General features: G+C 46.7%; 3 protein-coding genes across 6 annotated transcripts; 1 reads left to right on the forward strand and 2 right to left on the reverse strand.

Annotated features, from left to right (window-relative positions):
* The first annotated feature begins 55 nt into the window (after positions 1-55).
* Nup54 (nuclear pore complex protein Nup54) lies at positions 56-4,308 on the forward strand. 4 transcript variants are annotated; one of them, XM_031984801.2, is made up of 5 exons: positions 56-554; positions 1,888-2,406; positions 2,476-3,398; positions 3,469-3,696; positions 3,769-4,308. In XM_031984801.2, exons 1-5 carry the CDS (start codon positions 455-457, stop codon positions 3,889-3,891), a joined length of 1,893 nt encoding a protein of 630 aa, XP_031840661.1. In that variant the 5' UTR covers positions 56-454; the 3' UTR covers positions 3,892-4,308. The 4 variants fall into 4 exon arrangements, with proteins under 4 accessions (XP_031840661.1, XP_031840663.1, XP_031840664.1 ...); XM_031984803.2 differs by having other exon boundaries at positions 2,482-3,398; XM_031984804.2 differs by having other exon boundaries at positions 2,491-3,398.
* LOC116430533 (uncharacterized) lies at positions 571-1,770 on the reverse strand. The gene is made up of 3 exons (XM_031984805.2): positions 1,573-1,770; positions 1,368-1,514; positions 571-1,282 (listed from the first exon to the last, which is right to left on the reverse strand). The coding sequence occupies exons 1-3, from the start codon at positions 1,588-1,590 to the stop codon at positions 890-892; spliced, it is 558 nt and encodes a 185-aa protein (XP_031840665.1). The 5' UTR covers positions 1,591-1,770; the 3' UTR covers positions 571-889.
* LOC116430534 (uncharacterized) lies at positions 4,306-11,220 on the reverse strand. Its single transcript, XM_031984806.2, has 3 exons — positions 9,418-11,220; positions 6,643-6,786; positions 4,306-6,446 (listed from the first exon to the last, which is right to left on the reverse strand). Exons 1-3 carry the CDS (start codon positions 9,801-9,803, stop codon positions 5,201-5,203), a joined length of 1,776 nt encoding a protein of 591 aa, XP_031840666.1. The 5' UTR covers positions 9,804-11,220; the 3' UTR covers positions 4,306-5,200.
* Positions 11,221-17,736: the final 6,516 nt, after the last annotated feature.

The raw sequence follows: 17,736 nt of genomic DNA on the forward strand, positions 1-17,736 counted from the left end.
ATCGGTTCGCGTCGAATCGTACAAAATTTTCGTGAAAAATCGACGAGCTTCTCCTTTTTGTTCGAGATATCAATGTGACACGTATCATTCGTTCGAAGGAACAACGTATATTTAATACATCGTAGAGGATTTACGGCGATTATGAAAATGTGTAGTACAAATTAAATGCGATTGTATGAAAAGGACATAAAAAAAGAGAAATGATTCGAATAAACTAGAATTACGATTCAACGGCGGCATTGTGAAATGTGCTCTAAGCGTTTCAGCGGTTTGAATGGGAATTTGAATCTTTGCGGTGCCCACGTGACACATGTTTCGCGCATAAGCGAGAGATTGCATTCGTGGCGCATGCCTGCCCGCCATGTTCGTTGCACTGTCGTTTATACGAAATTGTAAGGCGCGCGCGCGGTAAAGTGTGTTTTCCTCGTGCGTCGATTTCACTCTAGTTTGAGAAATGTCATTCGGCACGGGATTTGGTGTGGCTACTTCGACGCCCGCTCCTGCATTCAGTTTCGGTGCGACGACTTCAACCACGGCGACTCCGGTGAAACCGGGTAAGTCCTCTTCTTTTAGGTTATGTCACATTTCGAATTTTATTCTGTTACATGTGACTTTGCAGGGCTATTCTTTGATTCGTTTTGTTCATTTTACGTTTCGTTCGTTTGAAAGCTGTTTTGGGATTCGTGCGTCCCGTGAAAAACTCCTCTTCAGGCATTATTATAATTGAAATGTGAAGATTACTGCAATTTCTAATGTGCTGTTTCACGTTAATGCGTATTTAATATATTCCATTTACATAATCATTGATTTGTGTAGTCCTATTGTTCGACCAATACCTTGTACTATAGAATGCTGGCACGGTTAATAAGTTTGTGCCAATTTATTCCACTCAATTTCTCAGTGTGCTAATGCTTGGTTTGTTTGAGCACTCTGAGATTTTGTCCAACAGCGGTTGACTCATACCTGTGCATCCTGGTTCACATTCTTTATTAAAAAAATTAATTTTCCTTTTTGACTTGGCTATTATGCATGCTGTAACACAGCACATAAATAATATAACCACAAGAGCGCATAGTAAAGAAACTAAGAGCGGCGAATAACCATGTTCATGGCCACTCTTGGTTATTTCTGTAGATGATATGACAGCATGTTCATATTCTGATGTACCTTGGTGGTTGTTACCAAATACAGCCAATTTTTTGATAGGGGTTGTATCTTCAATGTAATACATTTCATTTGGTATTTTTCCTAATGTTGTTATCATAACTTCAGCTGTAACGTCCTGCAAGAAATTGTCAAATTATGATAAAAATATTGGGAGAACTTTGATATATCACTTTCCTATGATATAAATTTAGAAAATGTACCCCAATTGCTACATCTGTTGTACCAAGTTCCTGTATCATTTCTGTAGGAACTTCTCTGGAATGATCTAAATGCCGAAGTATTAATTTACTAGTAGACATTGCAGGCACCTTTAATAGTTTGTGGGCAAGTTGAACATATTTTTCATCCTGTAATTTTGCATGTACTAAACTATTTTACATTTGTGACTAATAATAAAAAAGATACCTGATTTATATGTGACATGATTATATATCCGTTTCTAATACAATTTGTAATGATGTCTGACTAAAAATGTTCTAAACTACAATTGTTTTTAATGTATTAATATAGTCGCGTCGCGCGTAACTAATAAATCCGCGATTATATCTGAAATATTTCTGTCATTCCCTGAGCACTCTATTTGAAGCAGTTTCAAGTTGCCAAAACAAAATCCTGCCAAAAAATGACCACATTCAAGTATTATGAGAAAGAAGAAAATATGTTTAAGAATTATTCTATAAGGACATAAGTATTTGGATCATTTGGAAATTGATCCTTTAGCAGGATTTGGAACGCCATCCTTTGGATTCAATACACCAGCTACATCAGCACCAAGCCTGTTTGGCACTTCTTCAACCCCTGCAACTGGTGGATTTGGCACAGGCACTGGATTTGGTACACCAGCTGCTACTGGTTTTGGCAATACCTCTACAACCGGATTTGGTGCTACACCAGCATTTGGTGCCACACCTACTAGTGGATTTGGAGCCACTCCAGCTTTTGGTAGTACACCTGCTTCCACGGGCACTGGATTTGGGACAACTTCAACATTTGGCACCACTCCAGCATCTACAACAGGCTTTGGAGGATTTGGGACTGCTACAACAACATCCTCTTTAGGCTTCAGCAGTTTCAGTGGGTTTGGAACTGCAACAACTACATCCGCACCATCCTTCTTTGGTGGATTTGGCACTACAAATACAGCCTCAACTGGTTTTGGTGCGGGTACTGGTTTTGGTGCATTTGGAACAAAACCAACAACCACAACTACCACCACTGGTTTTGGTGGTTTCGGTACAGGTCAGTTTCAATGGACGTACATATTTATTTATTAACATTGGGACAATCAGTATTTAACTATTCATGCAGGAACAGGATTCACAGGTTTCGGCACTGGACTAGCACAGCCTCAACAACACCAACCATTTCAGCAGCAACACCAACAGCAATTACAACAACAGACTATTAATACTATATCTGAAGCACTATACAATGCTGTTTTTAATTGTCAATTGTACAATGACGAACGGGATAATATCATTGCCAGATGGAATCTTATACAAGCTCTATGGGGCACCGGAAAAGCTTACTATTCCATGAATGCACCGCCGATAGAACTTAACCAAGAGAATCCTTTGTGTAGATTTAAGGCCATTGGGTACAGTCGCATGCCCGAAGCAGATAACAATGACGGATTGGTCGTACTTTGTTTCAATAAAAAGAAAAACGACGTTAAAGAAGGCGAGACACAGTTGATCGGCTTCATGAATAATATATTAGGCAACAAGCCCAATTTGTCGTTGACAATAGATAATATCAAAGCGACTGGAGAGGACAAAAGTCAAGTGACCATTTTTGTTACTGAGAAAGGTATTACTGGAGCTCCAAGAAAAATTCCTGCTAGCGAATTGGTTGCATATTTATCGCAGCCAATGCAGAAGCAACAGTTGATGCAGAATGGCGTGGAAGACATATTACCTCTGATAAAGTTGGATCCTGCTCAGTTGAAAGAATATTTAGACAATCCACCCTGTTCCATCGATCCAAGATTATGGAAGCAGGCTCAGTTGGATAACCCTAATCCAGACCTGTATATACCGGTCCCGATGATCGGTTTCCAACAAGTGAAGCACAGACTGAAGTGCCAAGAGGAAGAAACGGCTAGGCACAGAAACTTCTTAGATATGGCGGCAGAAGAAATACAGAAACTACAAAGGCAACACACAGCGATACAAGCTAGGCTTAAAGAACATAGAAGAACTTTATTGGAACTTCAGCATAGGGTTCTTCAAGTACGTATACTGTTAACTTTTCCTGAATATTTAGAAAATTCTTTTTTTGTTTATTCATATTTTTTATTAGGTATTAGTACGTCAGGAAATTACGCGCAAAGTTGGACTATCTTTACAATCGGAAGAAGAAGTTCTGACACACAGGTTTGAAGCTATGCATTCGCAGATCAGTGCTCCGACTCAGTTTAAGGGCAGAATAAGCGAAATGCTATCTCAGTTGAGAATGAGAAGTTACATAGACACTCAAAACCAAGAGAGATACGCGATGGATCCTATAGCGCAGGACGATATAAAAGCGGTATGTAAAACCCGTCTTGAAATTAAAACACTTTTGAAAAAATTTATCTAATTCGTTGTTTCTTTGTTTTAGTATTTGAGTATGGAACAGCAAGGCATGGCGCAATTGATAGCGACGATACATGCCGATCTAGAAAGCTTAAAGATCATCAAAGACAGCATGTCTGAACTTTTATTGAGTCACAGTATATCGTGAGAGTTATATTTAGTAACATAAATTACCCGAGTGGTTTTTTCTCTTTTTTTATTAAAATGTTCGCGGCGATATGATTATTGTTATCGTCGGCGATATGCCCGTAAGAACTTGGACGAGATTACGTTAAAACGAGATTCTTTGCACCTCCGAGGTTTGGTGCCATATTTATTTTGTTTTCATCTCGCGACGTCCGACGTGTATATTTTTTTACTGTGAAAGGTTTATTTAGCCCAGAAAACGATTGTCGCCGTTCGCGATAATTTGTTCACGTGTTATACACACCGTTGTTACCGAGATAAAGCCTTCCATAGTGGGCCACACGAAGATGTTATCGCGTTTATATTTCAGATACCGACGCAGAAAAGAAAATAGCAGGCGTTCGTTATACACAGGAAAAAGAATAAACAATTTTTACATAAATAATGTGCTTTTATTGAATAACTCTCTTGTCGTTAAACACGCACGCTCATCCTTGTCATTGAGAAATGCACATACTTTCCCGCCGCGCGTCTTATCATTCTCGGATAACTACTTACATATAATATATCTTTATATACATATTATACATCGGTGTTCAGTATAAGATACCGGGATAGCTTCGACGCGGTGGTCCGCGCAAGTTTTTCTCCCTTGATGTTAGATTGAATTCCAGTGCCGCGTACAAAATCATACACGTCCGATTCATCGAATTACCCGTAAAATCTAGACAACCGAGACTCCTTACTTAAGTCACTAAGAGAGGCATTGACGAGTTAAGATTGAGCAAATCTCTTACCAACCGTTCCTTCTCCGACTAACGCTGCCCTACAACGACAGAAATTAACGCATTTACGATATTATTTGGTTTCGCAGTCTAATCAAAACAGTTTTCTCGCTGAGGTCAATCCGTTTCACCGGTTACATCTACCTTGATTTTCATCGTTCAATTACAATTCCCCAAGAAAATTTTGTTCCCAAAGAATACCGGATTCAATTGCTTCGCAATCCGTGAACACGAGACATATCGATGGCGACCCCAAGTTTCATTTTTCTATTCGCGTTCGCTCCAGGTCGCCCTTTTGGATTAACAAAACTGATCGGTAAATCTTCATCACAGCGAGGAAATTGAAAAATATTTGTCTCTGCGCAGCCGGTACAAGGCACTTGACTCAAGGAGGACCTAGAGAACGCTTAACACGGGTCGCCACCGGTAGTTCGAGCCCGGCTTTCGAATTCGCAACAGCTAAACCCTTTTTTCGTGAACGGGACATGGATCCACCACACCCGACACATTCTCTGCAATCGCTCATACAACTCCGCGAACGCCTAGCTACTTATTGATCGTCAGGTCCAATGGAAGATCTTGTTCCATCTCGACGACGTTCTCGATCTTTACGCGGAGGTCCTGTCCACAGGTGTTGTTCGTGTCCACGATGTTGCCCCACATGTTCTGCAAACCATATTGCAGATCAACGGTGCCTAACAGGTGCCTGAACAAAGGGTTTTGTGCCTTGAGGATCAAATCGGAAAGGATCTTGGTCTTTTCTAGAATATTGTCGTTGTTGTGCACGCAACACTTGTGACGGCAGCAGCAGTCGTTAGTGTCCTTGCAGACCTCCTCTTTAGTTGGCGTCTGTTCAATCTCCATCTTCAGATCCTCCGCTCGCTTTATCACAGAATGCCTGATCGGATCGCAGGCTACAGTGTTCTCTTTTTTGCAGGGCGTGCTGTTCACGATCGACTCGATGTTCCTGTAATCGACGGTGCTGACTTTCGTCGGGTACTCGATGGTCTCCTCGGTCTTGATGGGTGTCGACTGCATCCCGATGCGAGGCACGGGGTCGGGAATGTGATGAGGACTAGTCTGCGGTGATCGGACAGCTGGAGGACTCTCTTTGATCATCGGGCTGTTAACGTACATGGGGTTCACTTGAATCCTGTCCGGTATTATGTAGCTGTCGTCGTAGATCCTGGGGTAAATCTTCACGTCTTGTTCGTACACCTTTCTCGGCGTGATCTGTTCCTGTTCTTTGCGCTGATCCTGCAGATTGTACATGTTGTTCCACTCGACGAAGTTCCTTTGTTCCTCGAAGCTGTTGCTCGCTTTTGGACTCGATCCTGATGTGCTGCTTTCGATGCTGCTGTCTTTCTTGTCGGACTCGGAGTTGGTGCTGTTGTTCTGCTTCTCCGGCGAGGTGGTGTCGAACCTGGTCTTCTCCTGGGAGTTGTTCTCGTCGAAGCTCTTCTCCTGTACTTTGTCATTGTTGTTTACGTAGTGTCTGTACGTTTTTACGTGTTTGCGCAGGGACGACGGATCGGTGTATCGCTTCGGGCAGCCGGGCACCTTACAGCAGTACGGCTTGTCCACGGCGTGGGTCCTGGTGTGCTTGAACCTGTCCGAGGAGTTCGAGTAGGCCTTGTTGCAGCCCTCCACCGGGCAAACGTACGGACGCTCGCCCGTGTGGGAGCGCGCGTGGATCTTCAGGTTCTCCGCGCGGCTGAAGCTCTTGTCGCATTGGAAGCAGTGGTGAGGCTTCTCGTTCGTATGCGTCCGGACGTGGACTAACATCTTATATCTGCGATCAATAGAATATCATGGTGAGATTCGATGTTTGCGACATTATTAATAATCAACATTGTATATTGTTTAACTTTGAACTTCTAAACTTTGAATCTTTCAACTTTAAGTTTCTAAGTTTAAAATTTCTAAACATTAACCTTTTCAGCTTCGAATCTCTAAAATTGAAACTTCTCTAGCTGAAAAGTCCTTACCTCGCATTGAATCCACGTTCACCTCTCGCGCATCCTTCCCAGCCGCAATAAAAGAGTCCTCGCGGTCCCGGCGCGGCGTGCAGCCGCGCGACGTGTCCTGCCAGTTGTTCCAAGGACGTGAACCACCGACCACAATTCTGCCATCTGTAACCCACCAAACCAGGTTCGTGTGTGTTCGTGTTTGTGCATGTACTCGCGCGTGTTATTCGACGATGGTTCACATTCATCATCCGTAATCACCGGGAATGCGATCCGAACGATTCGGTCGCAAAACAGTGGCGCGGTATTTAAGAGTATTGATCTTTGCTCGCGGACCGATCAATCGACCCGTTCATACGATTGCTATCGTTTAAAACCGATACATCGAAGCTTTCTGGTTGGCCCCTCCTCGCCCATCTCGTCGGTCGATCTATTTATATCATTTATTTCCCCTGTCGCTCATTTACCGAGAAACGCTAAATATAACCGACACGCGCGTCGAGACGATCTCTGCATTTTGATCGATCGTCGTGTATCCTCGCGGCGCGGCCATCCTTAGGTACTACAATTTCCGGAGCCCCGACCGCGTGGATCCACGACCGTGCGTGAAATTTTCGACCCATCGCGATTTCACGGCTCTTTCCGTCAATTTTAGCCGACTCCCCGAGCATCGACGCGCGATTTACGTCAGGAACGTCTCCGTTCGACCGACCAATTGATACCAATTCCGACCATTGTGCAATTGGCGTCGCTTGACGCTAGTTTATCTAGACGCGCGGAGTTCGATGCTATTCCAGTCAACGGCATCGCGTGTTCCGCGAATCCACGTGCCCATATAAAGGTCGCGGATCAAGGTAACGCCGAGGCGTCCGATTGATCCGCCAATTCATCCGGTCCCCTGCCGAATTTGCATTCACTCTTGTGTTTTCCTGATTCGCAATACTGAATTCGCGTCACGCCGAAACGAGTTTCCCGCATTCCGACGCGAGTTTCCAAATACCATAAATCTTCCAGAACTATTCTCTAATCGCTAGCTTAAACATCCTTGTCGCCGGGCAGTGCAGTTAATGCCGCGTAGGATCTATCGCTTAGACGAGGGAAAAAGGCACGCGACGCGATCTAATCGTCGCGTTTTGTTGATCCCGGCTGAGCGATAAGGGAACGTTTCGCTAGACCACGAGGCTGTCGCATGCAATGCTCGATCGGGCGCTTGCCCGCACGCGTAGCTTGCGATGAGCTATCAACACGTCGAACCGTTTCGAATATGTGTACGCTGCTGAATGTTTGAATCGCATCGATCGGAATTCGATACTCTTCTGGTCTCGAATGTTTTGAAAGCTTTGAAGACTTTCCGACATTCGAAAGTTTCAAAGTATTCGAAAGTTAAAAGTTATTGAATCCGACTTGAACTACTTTAAAGTTCGACAGTCTCGGAAATATCGGATTAAACAAACCTATGTACATCGTTAGATGACAGACAGTCGCGACGACGAAAGGAGCGGTCGCGTGTCTCGACCGGCGCGCGTCCCCTTCCGAAATCTGCGTCGATTCGAAATAGAGCGTGGCGAGCCCGCGCGAATCACGTAATCGCCGGCGTCTCGTCTCGGTTTCGAGGTTATCGAGACGCGGCTTTCTTCCGCAACCGTAAATACCGTCGAGCCGGATTTTCATTCGTTTTTTTCTCCCGCGTCCGCGGCGAAAAAGTGGATGGGAACGTGAGATGCTGCGACGCAACAGCGGAGACCTTTAGAATCGTCATCACATCGCGGCGGAAACGCAGAACGTTCTTTCACGATATCGATGCGGGAAACTGGTTGCAACCGGAATCGGCGGCGCGGTCGCTCTGAGAGATAAATTAATGTCTGTTAGCAGATACGCGCGATTTCCCGTTCACGACCTCGTCAATAATCTCTTTGCTATTCGAAAAAACCGCGGATCGAGACAGAAGAAAAAAGGGGAGAAACAAAAGCGGAGAGAACAATTCGTAGACGCGCGCATTTTCTGATAAGGCGAGCACGCGGCGGATCAACGTTCAGTGGTTTTTTATTCGAACCGATAAAAATCCGGACCCCAATTTAGATAACGTTTCAACGACGCGAATTCAACGGCGCCGGTGTATCTGGCAGACGATTCGCGTTTGGGGTAAACAAAAGATCGCGCTCTCGGGGGGCCGAGCAAGCGCAAAACGAATAATGGAAAAGGAAGGAACGAAAACATTTGGTTGGCCGGAAAGTCTTCTCGTTTCTTCGCAACGAGGACCAGTTCTTTCTCAACTTATCCAAGGACTTTGAAGCAGCATTGAACAAAGCGAACGACAATCGTGCAATGAAATTCGATATAATCCTTCGGTCCCGGTTGACTTTACGCTTCAACACGAGCAAAGTGCAACGGCTGTTACTTTATCTTATTATACAAACAGCCATCCGTTCAAATTACTTCAAATCGATAAGCGACTCGCTAATTATAAACATATACGTATCGCAATAAACAGAATCGTCAACACAAAATGCATGCTCAACGTTGATTATAGCTACCTTTGTCAATGAAAGGGCAACCCCTATGCTGCAAACGTATAATTTAATTACTGAACTAACTAGAGATTTCCATATGCTTCCCAACTTTACTGCCATCTAAACCTTCAATGCATAGTTTGAATTTCTACAAAAAGAAAACATTTTGAAAAGTTCAAAAAATCCTCGGCCGCAAAGAATCAACGAAGGACTCGCGTTCAACCTTCCTCGAGAAGATGCTCCGGCTAACCTATAGGGCGGGGGATGAAACAGAAAATGAAATTACCTGCACTTGAGCTGAGCGTTCTCCCCGCGGCGGATGGATCCGAGCTCCAGGCTGGAGCTGGACGCGTCGGAGTCGCTGTGCGCAGGACTCGGCGGTCCGCCGTTCGCCAGACCACCCGGCGTGGCGCCGAGTCCTGGCAACGCGGCCGACGGCGACGTTCCCAGTTCCTCCTCGACCGGCATCCTTCGCGGCCAAACCGGAAGGTCCAGCGGTGGTTGCCGATGCAGGCTGAGGCTCCCGTAGTAGCCGGCGGAGTTCGGGCTGGTCGAATAACCGGAAATCGGGCTGTAAAAACCCGGCACTGCTCCTAGCAGGGTGCCCGGGTAACGAGCGGCGCCGTACGGACCAACGTGGCTTGGCATTCTACCAGGAACGTAAACGATCATCTTTATTCCCTTGTTCTTGCTCCTCTTTCTCTATATCCCTCTATCTTCCTCTCTCTCTCCCCCTCGCACGCTACCCGCTAATTCGACCAAACACGTGCAAATTCTCCCCGCGATCCTCTCTTTGCTTTAATTGGACCCTCCTCTTAATTAGCCCGTTTAATACCCCCGATTATAGGAATCGTGGAAACCCGGTGGCCGATGTTCTCCTTGGCCAAACGAGAGAAGAATTTACGAGCGAATTCCTTCTGCCTCCCCCTTTCTTTCTCTCTCTCCCTCTCTCTACCTCTGTGTCGCCTGATCGTATCTCCGAAAGGGTTGTTCGTACTCTCGCTCCCTCTCGTCTCGAGCGTATCACGGTTACTTCAAACCGAGGTTTCTCTCGAAGGTTTCATGCATCTATAATTCTTATCCAGTATTTTTACGATCTGTTTAACATCTGTCCGGTTATCGAACCACTCAACCGAGATACTTTCGGAGCGCTGGCCCCGCGGATCTCTCTCCCCTCTCGCGTGTTCACCCTCGAACCAGCGGCAGGCAGCCGGGCAGACCGTCAACGCATCGGTTAAGGCTGAATCGCGAGGAAACAAGACGTTCCAGGTCTTGCGTGAACGCGCAGCGAGCACCAGTTCAACCCCGGTACAGCTCTTCCCGAGCCACCCCCGTACCCCAGCAAGTCGTCCACGGTAGAACCCGGTCCACGCTCACATACACACACCACACCCTGTCGCGCGCACCCTTGTATCACTCGAGGACCGAGTCCGTATCGTCAGATGTATTTGAACCGGTTGGACTTGAGTATACGGTAGCTCAGGAATTGCTTGCTGTACTCGATCGAGAACATAACTAGGCTGGCCCACGGCAGGCTCATCAAACACGTCGTCCACGGTCTCTCGGGCAACTCCACCGTCACTGTTCTCCGTTCCGCGGTCTCTGATCTCGGTTCGACTGGCGCGTCGACTTTAATCCTCGCGTGCGTGTCCCGCGATAAGCCGATCGCTAAACTTTCGAGTATCTGTGGTGAGGGATAGGGTATCAGTCGGTCGGTCAGCGCTAGAAAGACGTCGCCGCGTCCATCTTCTTTTTTCCGGTGGGCTATCTGGATTCTCGGATCTCCGTGGTGGCTCTTATCTTTCGGCAGGGATCTATCTCTTCGTTCCTTGGGCCGGGCAGCCCGTGACGCGCGTCGATGATCGCCAGTCACCCCCGGGGATCGTCGGTCAATAGCGTATCTCGGTGGCGGACTACCTCCTGGGACGTTTTGTTTGCGGTCGCCGCGGATTGTTGCGGGATCTTACGGGCCGGACACGGGCTGCAGTCTGCGCGGGGTCAGAGAGGCTCGTAGACGGGCTCGAGGAGCGGAAGAAAACGGAGTGGCAGCGTGAATCGCCGAACGACGGACTAATATCGGCGAGCGGCCGAGGGCAGCCTTATATATGTGTGTATAGCCGCGCTATCGTCGCCCGATACCGAAACCTCCTCCTCCTGCCCCGTTTCTCGAGCTCTCTCGCTCCGTTCCCACCAACACCAACACGCTGATAACGCGTAATCGCGCCCGTTCCTCCGCGTCGACGCCTCCTCTCGCGCAGGATGCATCGTCGCCAAGGCGAGGGAGATCCGTACCAATCCGCTTTCAACACCACGGTCAGCTCTTTATCACGCGGAGGACCTTCGTTGCGCGCACGTGCCGAAATTTTAGGTAATCGCGCACGTTGAACCAAGAGACTCGCCGCGTCGACGAGGCTGATGAATTGATCGGGAACGCATCGGAATGAGAAGATAGAATTGAAACGTTTAGTAACGTAACTGGATAGCAACATGGGAAGTATTGAATCGTTGAAGATTCTTTATAACTCGTCTGCGAAAGAATAATATTGGAACGCTGAAGGTTCTCGTGGCGGTCAACGAGTTAAACTTATGACGCGGATTACGGGGAACTGTCGGTGCGCTTGGTATTCCACGGTTTTCGAATTACTAGACGTGAGATTGTTGATGAAAATCGAATGGAATGTTCTTATGCCGTTTTTGAAGCGTATTTCGAAATTTCTCACATCAGGAGAGGTTTCCCGAGAAGAATGGCAACGATAAAAACGATTGTAATCAGGATTCAACGCGGTTTAAACAAGGTTATCAGTGACTGCAACCCAGACGACTCTCTTTCAATCGCATGCGAAGCATTGTTGTACGAATTATCGAAGTTTCCTCGAGCTCTGAATACAATCTGCGACGACCAGACGTCCGCAGCCAACGTATGCGTGTGTGCGCGACTTTTCCTCGGTCGTGCTCCAGATTTATCCCCCGAGAGGGGACAACTTTTCTCGATCCATCCGGTTCTGTTGTCAGCCAGGGACCGGCAACGCAATGATAACGTTTCGAAGTCGTCGGAATTCTCAATATCCTCGATCGTCGATCCTCGGTAGCCATTCGGAAGCTGATGGATCATAGTCCAGCCGCCGAAACTGAGATACGATCGATTTTATCTGCCAATTAGAAAGAGAAATAGCTCCAGACGCAGTCTGTCGCGTTGCCCCCCGGCGATTAGCCTCGTCGCGTCGGATTTCAGATCGCTGCGACGCACTCGTCGCTTCTATCTCATTCGCAAACCCCTGTCAACCGAGCACGCGAGAACAAAGTCCCGTGTATCTCCGAGAAACCCGGCGCGTTATCGGCCCCGTATTAGCGAGCCGTCGCGAATGGATGTCCGCGGGTAGTGTCAACACATCGCTTAACCGTCTCCTCCCGGAGGTGAGATTTTAGCGAAGCTCGGACGTCCGTTATCGCGAGAATGACGTTCGTCGGTGGCCCCCGATTGCGCGGGAAGTCCAGTTTCAAAAGGCGACCGCGTCCAAGGTTAAATCGCTCGGTACGAATCGCTTAACCCTTTGCATTGGAAATCGTTTTCCGGGTGCATCATTCTATTACCACCGTTGCACTAATCATCACTTTACAAATCTCCTTAGAGATCGCGCTCGACATTTCTTGATGAGTAATAAACGATATTTTCTAAAACCTGAAGTCACGCGAGTTAAGGAACTAGGCTGTTATATTTCTTACGTATTTTAATGAGCAATCAATTTAGTATTTCAATATATCGATAAACAGCTAATTCAATATCTCAATAGTTAATTAACACTAAAAGCTGAAATTTCCTGTTACGAATTTACCATGTTTCCTGCTACAAACCAAATGATGACTCTCAGTCGCCTCTCGAGTACAAAGGGTTAACACCGTCCGCATCGAAGGATCGCGAATCTAGATCCGTCAGGCATTCCGATCGAAATCTAAGACGATAAAGAAATATTGTTCGACTTCTTCAGGCCTGCACGTGCTCACCCGCGCGGCAATCGCCGGGATCGTCTAGATCGTGCAAAACAATATCCTTATGCTTGGCCGCGGAATTATCGCGGCGGCGAGGGGAGATTTCTCCGTTTCATGCGTCTCCCACCAGTGTAGATTTCGGGTGGACGCGCCGCCGGTTTAGGCGCGCCATCGCGAACGCCGCTGACGTCAAAGCGTCTCGTGGGACGGACTCTATCTCTCGCGGAGGAAAAATTTCAGGTTACGTAAGCGCATTCGTCAGAGGCCGGCGCTGCAGCACACTGACGGGCAGAGAACGCACCGTCCGCTTATCGAGATACCGTGTTTTCGGACAGCTGGAACCGAAAATTCGATTCCGCCAACAGATGCACTCCCGAGGACTGGTCGAGAACGATCCGAGAGTGAACAGGCCCCGATTATTTTGCCCATCCGACGATGATTGGTCGTGTCGCGCAACCGGCCTTGAATTCATTCCGTGCCCCTGGCATTTGACCGCCGCGGACAACCTTGCGAAATAATTCGACCGATCATTGATCGTCGCTACAATCGTTTCGGGTTCGACGCTCATTTAGCGACTGCGACGAGTTTGATACGTCGTCGATCGAGTATATTCGAGATAAACGCTTTCGTTCAACGTTCTTATCAGCTACCTCACTCATTTCTTCCATTTTTTGAAAAATTATTAGTAAACATTTTCAAATTCGAGTGGGCTGAGCTTTAATCCAGTTGTTCTTAGTTGGCCAACGTAACGTGTATTCGATACGAAGATTGTTCCGCTGATACGAGTATTTTTGGAATGCTTTCGGTTATACCCTAGTAGACTTCTAAAATTGAAAATCTGATAACGCGTTCGTGGCTTCTCTTGTTATTGGAAAGATATAGTTCAGATATAGCTTCTTTTCTGGGAGTCTCTTACGTAAATTGATATAACGCGTAAGTTGTAAGTCAACGGGAATCTCAACAAATAGGGCCGTAGTTTCTATAGTTCCTAGTTTCATGGTTTCTATCATAGATGTTATAAAAAAACAGTTTCACAGTTTCTATCAGAAAATAAAAGCCAATTCTGTGAAACTAATTAAACTGTTCCTACCACGAAACAATTGTTCTCCGCAGACTCGGTGGAGGGGACGTTTACCGTACTATTCGCGAGCGAAAAACGAAGAACACGCATCCACGCTGAAGATAGTGTGTCAAGGTTGCGACGTACACGACGATCAAGTTCAATGGAACTTTCAGTTCGTGCGCGCGGTGGCGGGCCGTGGCTCCGCAGGAAAACCATTTCCTCCGAGAGCAACAGATGCGCGGACAGGCCGTTCGTGGACGTCGGGATAAATGGTCCGTCCGCCGCAAATGAAAAGTCGAATGAGGAGGTTCTTCTCGCTCTTTTTGCTCCACAATCGCAGCTCATGCGAACAAAGCCCGGTCCCGTATCCGCCGAGAACTGAGACGGATCCGACGGTGCGTGAGAAATTTCCGAACCGTGAAGAAAAGTCGAAAAGAATCGATTCCGTTCGACTCTTTTCTCCAATCTTTTTCTTTTCACGCATTTTTTCTGCTTTTTAGAGTGTTCGATCGTTAAGCTAGGTATCCGTTTGGAAGAAAAACTGTCGTGAAATGTAAATTAAATGAAAATTTTACGCAAATCGATACTACGTTAACCAGTTAACTGTATTTGACGAGTAGGAGTAGTCATCATCTTAAATCTCAAATACTAATTTCTTCAACTAATTAGTTATTTTTTTCAAATAAACATATAATTCTTGTTTTATTTTAAAACGCGTCCGATATGTGTATTTTTCGTTGATTTTACTATACATCTCACTCGAGATTATTACAACTGAATATCACAGTTGATTGGTCAATCGTGTCCATCAATTTCTACTTGTCGAAAATGCTTTCGACAGCAGCTATATTATAGCGATAATGTTATTATGAATATAGACAACGAGTAGCTTAGCTTTCGATAGGAAAAATCGCGGAAGATTTTTGAGAGATCATAGAGACGCGAATAGTCTGTGGTCATCGAACGGGCCAATCTCGCAGCGATCTAATCTCGCGGCGAACCAGACTTCGCTAGTCTGGCGCTCGCCAGTAAACAGGCACAAGCTGGAATCAAGATCCACCTGTTGCTATCAGTTGCAGTGGTTCTCAAAGTACCCACAACAGAATACATTTCTTTCCTCCGCTTTAGTAAAGCGACATTATTTGTTCTCCATCGTCAAGTTCCGCGTAATCGAATTTTCCCGTCCGCTTATCGAATTTTTGCGGATAAAACAAACAACCGTGTTCTCTACCAAAGCTATGTCTAGCGAGAAAAATGTCTGAAAACATGATCCAATTATGCATATTCCTGTTATCCTTTATTTTGCTGAATTGGCTAATGTCCTGTACCAATTGGCCTTAGCCGACTCACCGATGGGGGTGAAGGAGAAAGGGTGATAATCGATATATATAGAGTAAAGTTGGATAATTCGCGATTATATGGAAAGCGGGAATTTCCAAACAAGCTTCGCTGGTGACACAATCGTGCCTCTTCCCGGATCGTCGAGCAATTTTTACGCTCAACCGAGGAATCCCGCAGTCGGAAACATGGCCGCCGCGGCCGGAGGTGGTGGGGCATCGTTCTGGAGATGAAAAACAAGGATCTGCGCGAGGGACGGTGGTTTCACGTGCCGCCGCAGTGACACTTTTCGATAAGAGGATCGGTGGGGTCCACTCGTGTCGCTCGTGATGAGATACGAACGAGTTTAGCGCGGCGTCGATTGCGCGCCGGTTGCCTCTTATTTTTTCGCCTTTATCTGTCCGCGATATCGCTGATAGATCCGGTTCTCAATGCCCCGACGTCACGGAAAAATAGCCACCTCTTCCTCCTCGCTGGTTAATCCGTTTACACCGGGTCCAACCGCGTTCCTCTCGTTCCTCGCGGGCCGCCGCTGGAGGTGCGACCGACAATCGCCCGCGGGTTACGCAAGAAACCACGCTGCGAACGGGCCTGACCGGAAGAAGGACGCGGCAGAGAGCGAGGAACGATCGGAGAGGCATTAGAAGGCTCGGCATAATAAGGGGACGGAAGGATCGCAGTGGCGTGTCCCTTTGTGGCGACACGGCAGATGCCAGACGGAAGATAGACGTTCCGCGGAGAGAGAAAAAAATAAAAGATTTCCCGAGGCACACGGCGGCCATTGTTTCTCGGCCTTAACTCGAAGATGATCAACCTCCGGCCTCTCTGCTCGGCCTCCCGTCCCACCAGTACGAGATCCTATCGAGCAGATTTTTCTAGGGGCTCCGATCGAGCTTCCCGCTGCGTCGATCTTCATTTTTCGGATGAAAAAATCTCTTCTCGACAGGACTCGCGTCGGTCGAGAGAAATCTTCGGCAATTCGTCTGCTTTTGTCGTGAATGATTATTGTTCCGTTGAAAGAAAAATTGTTCTTTGATGGGGATGAAAGGAACTTCTTGAGAATAATTTTCTTTAACTATTAAGGTTGTTAACTCTGTACTCGAAAGGTTTCTCACTGGAGATGTTCAACATTTTTTAAACTAATGAGGAAACAAATTAAGATACAAAGTTATTTTACTTTAATATTTCACGTATCGGTGCATTGTATAAAGTTCGATGTTAAATATAAAACTTTACCATTTTGCTATATAAAGTCAAGTTATATCAATCACATCAACTCTAGAATGCAAAAGGATAATCGATGATTGTGTGAACCGTGTTGTTTGTGACGCTTAGTTGACTACAATCTCCGACAAAGTAGCAAATCCATTACTATAATCATACTAATATTACATTACGTTAAAATAAAGATGATCAGTCTCCCCAAACGTTCAGCTCGATACCGCAATCACGTGCGGGAGACGTGACTCCGGATCAAGCGGTTAAGCGTTCTAGACGAGCGGAGCACCCGCGTTTTGAGTATTTTGTAACCGGTAGGCTCGAAGAACCTCCCTTAATCTTTCCAGAATTAACCCTTTAATTACCGCCGGCCGTAACATCGAGGCTCTATCCTCCATTTAATTGTTTACGATTCGATTCCCGGGAAGAATCCCCAACATCGGACTCGGCGCAGGATGCCTCCGGTTTTTTAAGTACCCCCAGCGGCCCTACCCCGAACATATTAACGAATGCGGGTACTAACAGCTTCCTCCCCGCCCTTCCGCCCCCGTGCCGATCCACCCCCTGTCTCGCATGACACCCCACGGACCGAACTGCCTGCGTCGGCACGCTTTGATCTCGTGGAACGCGGCGAACAGGTAGAGGAGACCGAGAAAAGGACGGGAACGGATGAAAAGGTCTGTGCGTAGAGAGGCGACGAGCTGGGGGAGAAACAGAGAGAGAGAGAAAGAGAGAGACGGACGGACAGCCAGAGACAGAGATTCCACGACGACCAATGAGAGATCCAGGCCTGGCTCTAAACTTGAGAAAATATGTTCAGAGTTTTTAGATTGAGATCCGGCTCGGATAGCCCTTCCCTTGATCTTTCCACCTCCAACTTTGCCTCTCGCCCCCTACCTACGACTTCTAACTTTCGGGCGATGCGCCCTGTGAAACACCGAAAGAGGTTTCGCTGCCCCCCCCCCCCCTTCTACCACATATATCTCTGATCTTTCATTT

The sequence above is a fragment of the Nomia melanderi genome, chromosome 11, assembly GCF_051020985.1.
Source record: "Nomia melanderi isolate GNS246 chromosome 11, iyNomMela1, whole genome shotgun sequence".
Lineage (NCBI taxonomy): Eukaryota > Metazoa > Arthropoda > Insecta > Hymenoptera > Halictidae > Nomia > Nomia melanderi.